General features: G+C 38.2%; 1 protein-coding gene across 1 annotated transcript; it reads left to right on the plus strand.

Annotated features, from left to right (window-relative positions):
• Positions 1 to 485: 485 nt before the first annotated feature.
• GNG11 (G protein subunit gamma 11) lies at positions 486 to 5,669 on the plus strand. Its single transcript, XM_045494797.1, has 2 exons — positions 486 to 1,747; positions 5,248 to 5,669. Exons 1-2 carry the CDS (start codon positions 1,652 to 1,654, stop codon positions 5,371 to 5,373), a joined length of 222 nt encoding a protein of 73 aa, XP_045350753.1. The 5' UTR covers positions 486 to 1,651; the 3' UTR covers positions 5,374 to 5,669.
• Positions 5,670 to 11,435: the final 5,766 nt, after the last annotated feature.

Consider the following 11,435-nt stretch of genomic DNA (forward strand, 5'->3'; position numbering starts at 1 on the left):
AGAAAAAGAAACTCCTAAACAGTTTGCTTTGTGAAAGTGATTTATCAGTTGTGGATACATACATACAATTAGAAACAAAACATACCTTGGCTAATCCACCTCTCCCCTTCCCCATCATATATTGTATAAATTAGAAAGCCAAAATCCAGAAAAAATAAATAAATAAAGGACTTTTCCAGCGCTAGCCAGGGACAGAGCTGGGACTAGACCCAGAGTAATCACCAAGTAGCTTGTTGTCCTTCTTGTTCCAAGATATTCATTGAAGATAAGTGGGTGGAACATAGAAATTGTGAGCAAACAAAACCTCTGCTCACAAGACAGGGAGTGACAATGGGTGTCTCAGGTCAAGTGCCCTGAAAAACTCAGTTCATGCCACCACTCTTGAATCTGGCTCTGTAGGCAGGAGGTAATATCTCCAAAAAGAGAAATATCTGACTGCTTGGGAAGGTTTCCTACCCTTAATGCTTTATTTTTCTTCTAGTCTGTTGACCATCATTAAGAAGGCTTTAGTTTATAGTCAAGGGAAACCTTACATTGCAGGTAAGCATTTGTCATAGCAGACACTTTTCCTGGCAGCAAGATGAATACTGCTTTGCAGATAGTGGAGAAACCAATACTTAGTGAATCTGCTGCCTATGTCCAGAAAGGTGCTGGAGCCAGGAATTCAAGACCCATGGTGTCAACAGTCACCCAATCCTTGGTTGATAGGGAGTAGAGAAATACTTTCTGGTAAGAACTTTAAGACTGCTGCTTCTGTCTTCTCTAGTATCATCCGTGTGTCCACTAAATCATTACAAAACATTCCGCTAAAGAAAGCACAAAAACTCTGCTGTGGAGGATGCAGACGATTGCCAGAAAACGGTCCTGCAAGTTTTAAACAATATTCACATCCCAATGACTCCTTGATCCCCCAATATGTAAATATGTATCAGGCACGCAACCGACTGGGTCCATCAACAGACGTGGTGGGTGTTTCTGAGATTACAGGTCAGTTTCACTTTCCTCTTGGGCCTTTTCTTAAGCGTTCACATTTCCCACAGTACACATGTAGATTAACTGGGGAAAAGGAACATGCTGTATATTTTTGAAACTCTTGGAGAGGTGAAGGGTCGTTATTTCCTGCAGGGTAGTGTCCTCCTTTTCTTGCTTCACAAACAAAACCGGATGTGACTTGGAAACGGAAAACAAAACAAAACAAAAAAGGAACAAAAAGTAAAACTTTACAGTTGTTTCTCCAGGAAAGTGGGTTAGTGCAGCCCCAACCCTCGGGCGGCAGCCCTGGCCGGTCCCGCGCGGGCGTGGCCGACTCGGGAACCGGCAGAGGGCCAGCATCCTGCCCGGAGATCCCGCAGCACGGAGCTTCTCAGGCTCCCTCCCAACTCTACCGTCCCCGGGCTCGCAGGGCCCGGCCACCCGGGGTCGTGGGAGCCCTAGAGAGATCCTAGGGCGCTGGGCAGGGCCAGCACGTGGAGAAGACCCGGGGACAGCTGAGCGCTCAGGGCTCTGGGGGCCACCTCGGGGAGGCGGTGCCGTCCTGAGCCGGGGGGCGGGGTGCGCGGGCACCACAGTTACTTGGGGACGCGCCCTGGTTCGCCGCACTTCCAGCCACTCCACTTGCAGAGCAGTCCTCGGGCCCAGCTCTGGGCTGAAAATGCCGGCCCTTCACATCGAAGATTTGCCAGAAAAGGAAAAGCTGAAGATGGAAGTTGAGCAACTGCGCAAAGAAGTGAAATTGCAGAGGCAACAGGTAAATTGTCCCAGAATATTATTCCCTTCTCTGAAATGAACCAAGGGTGGTTTTGCCTGGTTTGTTACAGTAAAACAGTACAGCTTTTTTGTTCTTTGGTTTCTCACCCCTCCCCGCCCCCCAGCGTCTCTTGAAGTGGGGCTTTGGTTGTACCTGGCAACTGCCAGTTGATGTGGGGAAATCACAAGAGGGAAAGGAGAGCGCAACGATCCCATGAGTTAATTCAAAGCCAACTGTCAGAGCATCTGAGCCTAGAATGGGGGACCATGGACAAAAAAATTCTGCCCGCTGTTAGTTGGTTTTAAAAACTCAAATTATAGGAAGAAGGCAGATGGCTATTTCATTCCTTGATCTTTTTCATTAAGGGAAACACTGGTATTTAAAGGTGTTTTTGTTTTATCACTATTTAATTCATCACAACTTAGGTAATTTGAATTACATAGTTTTGAATTTCAGGAGGCCTCTCCAGAGGTATGCAATGAACAGTTACTGGGGCTTGGAAACAAAACCTTACAATTCCTATTTTTATTTGTTTGTAACTCTCATCCCTTTATACTTTCCACTTTGTTTTAGAAGGACGCACAATGAACGAATACAGCATTTTTACACTTATATATAAGTAAGTAATAATACATATACTGATGTGCATTTGAAATTCTTTTTAGTGATCATGATTAAAAATCTTAGAGACCACTAAAGTGGATTACAAATTCGGTGAGAACATATGCCTCGGTGTTCAGAAGTCTCCACTGAAATTTGTTGGAGATTTTGTAAATTTTACTTCAATTTCTTACTGGTATTATAAGCATGCATTTCTTCCTTTTTTCCTCAATCAGGCAACCTGTAGTCCGGGAATAGGTTTTAGGATAAATATTTTTTAAAGGAAATGCTCTAATCCTTTCTCCCCAGCAAAAAATAAAAATAAAAATAAAAATAAATTAATTTCATTTTTCTATTGTTTAATACTAGAAAAAATTAAGGAAAAAATGGAAATTAAGCAGGTATGGTAAATATGCTCCTTTGCTTTCCTGCTCTACTTATAGTAAATCTATTCATGACACAGCCCTGTTACTCAGGATGAACATTTTGAGTGATAATTGGAAGATGCAGGTGTTTTGAGTTTTACTCTTTGTGCATTTCTTTTCTCAAATTTAACCTTTCACCTCCAAATCCCTATGCTTCCTAGATTTTGGAGTGCAAAGTTATTTCTATCCTTGTTCAAAGTTTTTGTAGCTTTAAAAATACTGCTGTGTTTAAAGGAAAAAAACAAAGTTATAAGACCCAAACAATAGGGTAATTTCTTGAAACTTTAAGGGACCCATTTTGTGGATGGCACAGTGCAGTATGTGTTAGCCGCTTAGATTTTTTTCACACATTGCTTCGTAGAGGTTACATATTAAACAGAGTTGCATATACTGAAGTAAAGCATTGTACAAAGTTGTAATATCCTAGTAACAGAGTGTGCAGAACTTACAGGAGAAAAAGAGACAAATGTCTTCTAGGTATTTTAAGCTTCAAATTAGAAATCGGGCAGGAGCCTGGGTGCAGCTGACTGTGTGGAAATTAAAGGTATCATTCATTACCCTGTTCCTCCCTGGCAGCTCCCCACCTCCACTCTTTAGGACACACCCTGCTGGATCTGTTTTCCAACTCCAAGTGTATGCCGAGGGCGAAGAAAACATGAGGGATAGCCTTAGGGGATACAAGGAGAGGTGTCTAAATCCTAATAATAATACTCAAACATATGTTATCAGACACTTTGAATTATAGAGTATTAGTGCTATACAAACATTATGGTTCTTAGAGATCCTTCTGTGCTTTCACTTTTAAGGATAAAAAACTGAATCCCAAGGAGGCTAACCACCTTCTTATTTAAGACCTCGGAGATAATAATAGAGCACTTACTGAAACACATGTGTTCTGATGCCCAGTTCATTATTCTGTCAATAAATTGTTCATGTCTGAGCTGTGTGCTCTGCTCAGGCCAAGGACACAAAATTCACAGGCTGAATTCTGGCTCCAGCAAATTGTTCAAACCTATCTTCTTGATCGTGGAAGGAAATGCTCAGAGGAGTAATTATTCACTTTCAGAGGCTGCAGATCTCTTCGGAAACTTAATGAAGAAGCCTCCGTAAGAAAGACACGATTTGGGGGAACTCTAATCATATCCACAAATAGCTCTGGGGAGACAGACCCCAGGTTAAGGATACTTGTATCTGTACTTCTGACAATTCACATAAAATGCATGCACTATAAATGTCAACAACAAATAAAAGCAATTGTCACCTGAGAGGGTGGCACTTGAATAGATGGTTATTTCTCCACATTTTAAGTCATATAACTACATCAGCTGGTTTTAATTTTTTAGAACAGTGGTCTTTACATTGTGTGCAAAGAATCTTTGGGGTATGGGAGTAAGATATTACAATTTCTACTTTTGGTTAGATTTAAGCCTCATCATTTGACAGTTTCCAGTTTATGTTTTATAATTATGCATTATGTATTAACACAGTAGCATCTGTGCTTATTTATAAGTAAATAATTACATATTATTTATAATTATATGCATTTGGGGATAATTATGCAAATGTGTTTTAGTGATTACCATTGAAACAATTTGAAGATTGCTAATCTAGATTATAAACTTAATGGGAACAGTTTCTTAGGGTTAAGAAGTCTATATTAGAATTTGCTAGAGCTTCTGTAATTTTTACTTCCAATTTCTTATTCATAATGCAGACCTTCACTAAGACACTAGTCCTTCTTTTCCTTTCCTTTTTATTCCTTTTTCTTTTTTAAACTTATTCATGCAACCTGTTTCTAAAGGATAGAGTTTCTGAGGAAAGTATTCAATCCTTTCTCCTTTGTAGGAAAAGTTTCAACTAATTACATAAACACAAGAGTCTCAGATAAGCCTAATAAACCTCAGATAAATCTGTTGCTATGATCATTGCCCTCCAGCAGTGGGAAGGGATTCTGAATAGAGACACAAATGGTATGAATAGGCAACCTCAACCTTCCCAGCATCAGGCCTTCTCCAGTGTTTCCATCATTTTGTAAAATTGCAGAACATGGCACACGCCCATAATAAGTGAGAATTTTGGCAGGATGCAGCCCAAAACATTTGGGGATTATCTATTACTGCACCTGTTCATTAGCATGGGAAATTGAAAACGGGGTATGTTTCAGTTCCTAAAATATTATGGATACACCATAATTGTATTTTAGCAGTGGCAGGAAGTCATATGAGGCACAATGGATAGAAATTGCTGGGGATGATCTGTTTAATACTGTGACTTTCAAACTTTTTGGCCCTCACCATAGTGAGAAATGTATTTTAGATTGTGTCATTCATATGTAGCATATGTATTACACATGCTTTGTGCTAATATTTTCATATTATTTCATTTTTTAAAGTGCTGGCTGTACTCAATTAAATTAATTTCACTAAAGTGTAGATGATCTTGACCTAATTCATTCTTTTTTTTTTTCTTCTTAAGGTGTCTAAATGTTCCGAAGAAATAAAGAACTATATTGAAGAACGTTCTGGAGAGGATCCTCTTGTGAAAGGAATTCCAGAAGACAAGAATCCTTTTAAAGAGAAAGGCAGCTGTATTATTTCATAAATAACTGGAGAGAAATTTCATCCTGAGTATAAGAACTAGCTTGTTTTGGTTTTCTGAAATAAAACCAAAATTCTTTTCAAAGAAAGAAAAACAAAATTTAAAGACTTTCTTAAACACTTCTATTGATATGATTATGTATAAAAACTGTTTCTCATCTTTGCTAACTACACACCCTTTTCAAGAGGGCAGAGAGTATCAAACATACAATTATGGAAATAAGGACATTACTTGTGCGTGACTCACCTCTTTTCAGTGTATTGCTTGATGCCTTAAATAAAGTTTTTATCTCTGGAAAATGCCTGTTGGTGATTTAAAAAGTGTTTTAGTTTTCTTTGTTTTGTTTTTGTGTTTGTTTTTTGCATTTACTTTTATGTTTTTCCCCTTAACCTGTCACGTGCTTGGGACATGTATCAAAAGTTTAGATGATTTGATCAGGTCTCCAATCCAGCTCTCTCTACTTCAAATCTCGGTTGGTTTACAGTGCTGAATTCTGACTTCTGGGATGTTTTTTACCTAATTGTAACTCTTAGGGAACGGAGTGAGTAGAATTCCTACCATTGACAGGAGCTGGAGTCTCTGAGTCAGGAGCCACTTTAGTGCTTCCCAGGTTTATCATCAGGCAGATCTTGTTCAAAGTGTTGCTGCAATAGTGGCCTTGGGAAAGGGCCAGGTTTGGGGTGCTGGAGAAATACCCAGAAGGTCAGTACTGGTATGTCCCTTCTCGGGGAGCTGCATCTCCCACAAGATCTGCAGGTCCTGGGTATGGAGACACTCCAGCTCTGTGGCATTGGCATGGACACTTGGCTCTGCACCTACTCTAACCAGCCTTTTCCAGCAAGCCCAGGCCAACCATATACCGCCTTTTCTTCTCCTCCAAAGGGACCAGGTAGTCTTTTTCCCTTTCTAAAATTAGCTTTGACTTCTCATCAATCTGTAGGCATTCTTCACATAGTTTGACCATTCAGCCTTTGTCAGTGATAGGTGTTGCAAATAACCTTCTCTGGTCCATGGCTTAACATTTCATGGAAGGATGGTAGCTGCTATAGTTTTAACCCCTAGGTGCAATGCACCAAGGTACATGACCCACTCAAGTACTTTATGAAGGCACCCGTAGCACTGACCTCAAAGAAAGGGACCTTTCTTCTTTGAGCATTTCCCCCCACCCCCATTCTGTTGAATGGAAATTGCTCAAGGTTTCAGCCAAAAGAAAGACCAGCACAACCCTTACAGGTTAGTTCCATTCAAACGGGCTTAGTTATTACCTTGCCTTGCAATTTTAAATGTGACACCAGAAGCCCAGGTTTCTCCTTGCCTAGGTTTTTTCTCTTGCCTAGACCCATACCTTATCAAACCAGAGAGGCATCTGTGACCTCTAGCAGCTTCCTAAAGCATAGCAACCTCCTCGCTCTAAAATTACTTTTCTTTCCCTCTCTGAGAGGGAACAGGATGCTCCAGGCTTTTCAAAGAGCAGGTTACAGCAAACCAAGAGCAGGGACTATTTCCTTCAGTTTCCTTCTGTTTTCCAAGTGTTGACGCCATTTGGGATTACTGAGAACCCAGGGATAATTTTAGCCCAAAGCATGATCTACTCCAAGATGAGATTTAAGAAGAGTAAAGGCATAATTTTTCCAACAGCCAAAGAACAATTAGTACTGGAATGTCATTTCACATTTAAAGTGGCCTGAGATTTTAATGGTTTGGGGCTTAGGAAGTCTGACTTTAATGAGCCATTCATTTCTCTCAAGTCATGGGGTTTTCTTGTGTTGCATGAGGAAACAAGCATCTATTCTTGTTCTTGGTCAGATCAGATCGCCTGCTTCCTTCATGGAGGGCCAGATCAACACATTTATCCTGTAACTTCTTGAGGGTTGTGCATTAGAAGGCTATCCATTTATGTACACCTCCAAGTCCTAGCCTTGACTTTTCATGTACTTTCAGCCAGATGACAGCTTAGCCCACTTTTGGTTTTTCCTTAATAAATCTCCAATCTTATAGATGTTTCTACTAAACCTAATTCTGTTCTTTTTTTCTTACTGTTTCATCATAGTAATTCAGCAAACATGTAGAAGTATAATAAAATCCTCTTGATTTTCAAGTGTTCAACTGCTAAAAACTTATTAGCTTGCATTAGGAAGAAAATGAAAAATATAGCAACTATATATTTGGGTTTATTATAAAAGTAACCTTTAGTGAGTGGGAATTTGTTAAGTAGAATTTAAATCATGGGTTCAATTTCTTCCAAGTGTATAGTTGTGTTAATCATTTGGTGTCTGATTAAATAGTGACTATGCTTTGTGTATTGAGACTCAGGTTCTATGAACTCATTAAATTAGCAAAATTGGTTTTCCTATTTCTAGGCAGAATCTACGTTACAAGCTCACTAGTACATGATATTTTAAGATGGATTATTTTACATGTTGGATGCAAACTGGTGTCTCGATATTTTCTAAATTTGCATTTCCTTGATTTCCTGTATTTTTATAGTGTGATTTCGCGTGCCTTTTGACTACCTTCACCCATTTCAATGACCCCAGCCCCCGCCTCTTACAACTACCTCTGTATCTATAAGCTTGGGTGTTGTTGTTGTTGTTTTTAGTCCATAAAAAAGTAAGATTATATATAGTATTTGTCTTTCTCTGTCTGACTGACTTCACTTAGCATAATGCCCTCAAGGTCCATCCATGTTGTTGCAATGGCAAGATTTCCTTCTTTTGTTATAGCTGAATAATATTCCATTTTGTATAGATATTCCATCTAATTATAATACATCTTTATCCATTTGTCCATCAATGGACACTTAGATTGTTTCCATACCTTGGCTATTGTAAATAATGCTTCAATGAGCATGGGGGTACAGACGTCTTTTCAAATTAGTGTTTTCATTTTCTTCAGATAAATACTCCGCAGTGGAATTGTTGGATCATATGGTAGTTCTAGTTTCAGTTTTTTGAGTTTTTTGAGTTATTGTTTTTCGTAGTGGCTGCACCAATTTGCATTCCCACCAACAGTGCACAAGTGTTCCCTACTCCACATCCTCACCAGCACTTGTTATTTCTTGTCTTTCTGATGAAAGCCGTTTTCACAGGTACAAGGTGATATCTCGTTATAGTTTTCATTTGTATTTCCTTGATGGTTAGTGATGTTGAGCATCTTTTCATGTACCCATTTTTATCTGCTTTTATTTGTTTGAAGGAACATTTTAAGGTTATACAGGAAACCAATAGTAATTTTATAAAGTTTTGATTTTTGTACCCTGTAAATGTGTTATCTACTTTAAAAAGTAAAATTAATTTAAAAATAACAAATGGAAGCAAGTTTTATACTTACTATGTTTAGGATTTGGTGAGTAAGTGTATTTTGGTATTAATGTCCTATGAATCAGAAATAAGTTTGTATAGTTAACATGATCTAATAGTATATTTTGATCTATTCAGCTTATCCTGATAAGACAAAAATATTAATAATAATAGTTATTATAGTCTGTTATATTCATTATAAATGAGTCTCATAAGGATGATAATCAATGAAAAATAAGCCCCTACTTGTAACAGTCTAGGAGAGCAGGGACTAATCAGAAGGTATTTCTCATTTAATAGGGAGGAGAGGGATGGTCATGGAAGGAAAGTGCTGTGGGATATCTCCTGTTAGAATGAACCCTGATACCCTGCTCTGTGTATCAGCCTGTCCTGACCAGGGAAGACCAGGGCATCATCAGCACCTTTTACATCTGGGCTACATTCAGTCTGAGGAGATGAATCCACAGACCATAAAAAACTATCCACCGGCACTAGGAGAATGGAGAGACTCATTAATGTCATTTCTTCCTTTTCCTTTGAGTTCACACATACATTAAGTGATGACCTCCTTTTTAAACCTGACATTAAAGAGTACCTAACTTCATTGGACAGGAAAATAGGAAAGGGGGATTAAAACAGGTGGTTTATAAATTTCAGAAATTGACCTTAAAGTAATTGTGCAAAAATTACACTTAAAATGGAAGGAAAGATCTTTGTAAAACTAGCAGTCATGAAAAATAATTCACGTTGGCATATATAAAAATGTATGCATTTATTTATTAAAAACCAAAAATATTTGGAGCTCTATGTGCCAGGTATTGGTTTAGGCCCAAGGGATATAGTGGTGAATTAGACAAAGTCCTTAACATCATGGGATTTACAGAAATTATAATTAATCAGATGTAGGCGGAAATTACAGAGTATATTATGATGTATAGGTTAGGATAACAGGAAAGTGTTCTTTTCTACTTTTTACTGATGACGCTGATGATGGCATAACGATGATGATAGCTTACACAAATGAAATGCTTAATATTTTTTGGACACTGGAGTAAGCCTTTTTACATAGATTATGTCTTTTGATCCTCACAAGTACCTTATATATAGGGAAAATGATTTACACAAAGTCATAGAGCTATTGTAACTGGTAATTGGCAATACAGACTGTGCCTTAAACAATATGCAGTACTGCCTCTCTTACACAAGCCAATACATATGTGCAGAATGAGAAGAACTATTAGCTCAACCATTTTCTGAAGTGGTTTTTGGCACGTGTAGAGCCAGCTCCTATCACCTCAGAAATATTTAGCCCTGATGTATGACATAGCATTTTACAGTAGCTTATTTCAGTTGCTTTTACTGGTTGGCTGGTTGGTGGGTGGGTGGGTTGGTTGGTTTCCTGTAATCACAGCCTAACATAAAAATTTTAACCTATACCAAGTGGGTGAATTTTTCTTTCTTAGTAAAAATCGTATCACACCCTAAATTTTTATAACAGTGATAAACTCAAATTATATACCAAATAGCATTTGCTCATTTGCTGATTAATGTAATCTCTCAGTTTAGTACTGGAATCTATCTGATAGGGGCTATATAAATTATGGTAGAGTATCTAGAAGAAAGAAATCAGACTCTGTAAGGACTTACTTTCGGTAAGGACCAAAATTATTGAATCACAGCCCTAGAGAATTGCGTACAGGTACTGAAGAATATTTTATTTTATTTTTTTTTATGTTTATTTTTGAGACAGAGAGAGACAGAGCATGAACGGGGGAGGGTCAGAGAGAGGGAGACACAGAATCTGAAACCGGCTCCAGGCTCTGAGTTGTCAGCACAGAGCCCGATGCGGGGCTCGAACTCATGGACCGTGAGATCATGCCCTGAGCTGAAGTTGGCCGTTTAACTGACTGAGCCACCCAGGCGCCCTGGTGAAGAATATTTTCTAAGAAGTGATCAAACTCAATCTCTGAAAAAACTTGGATGTTTTCTTTAATAAAGTTAGCTACAGGCTTTAGCTTATGTCTTCTCATCCTCTTCTTCCTGCCAGCCTGAGACACCATGTTAATGACCCAGTTAACCAGAGTTGGTTTGGGAATTGTTAGGCTGGATTCTCTATGCTATGAGTAGAGCTGTTTGAATCCATAAAAGGTTCTCATGTTTTCATATTGATCAGCATTTATCAATAAATATCTTCAAATCCCATGTGGAAGTATTCAGATGAACTATAAATATGTAAAAAAAATATATATATTTATCCTGCAGAAGTAGTGTATTCATTCAAACTTGTAGCTCTGTTTGGTGTAGCATACGGAAGGAGAGAAAGAGAGTTGGTCTTGGCTTATTGAGTGTTTTGAAATAGTATTGAAACCTGTATGTGTCCCAATCTAAAAGTGAAAAATGAGAGGAGAGAAACATTTAAACATATATTAAATACTTTGAAAACATAGTCTAAAAACTACAGTAAATATTAACATAGGTCACTGATTACTTAAGAACAGTTCAAAAGCCGTTGGTGGTAAATGTTTCATGTTTATAACTGAATTTATGCGTTAGCAAGGAACACAACATGGATGTGGGTGCTCTTTAACTGCGAATACTGAGACTTGCCTTTTTTTCTTTTTTGTTTTAATTCATCTTTCAAAGATCACAAGCAATTGGGGTTTCAGCTGAGTCTTATTTACATACATTAATATAAAAGATATAAGGTAGAATAAGTTACTATTTATTAACGTTTGGATTTTTCAATTGGGACAGTGAATAATTTAG

Source organism: Leopardus geoffroyi, chromosome A2, assembly GCF_018350155.1.
Source record: "Leopardus geoffroyi isolate Oge1 chromosome A2, O.geoffroyi_Oge1_pat1.0, whole genome shotgun sequence".
Lineage (NCBI taxonomy): Eukaryota > Metazoa > Chordata > Mammalia > Carnivora > Felidae > Leopardus > Leopardus geoffroyi.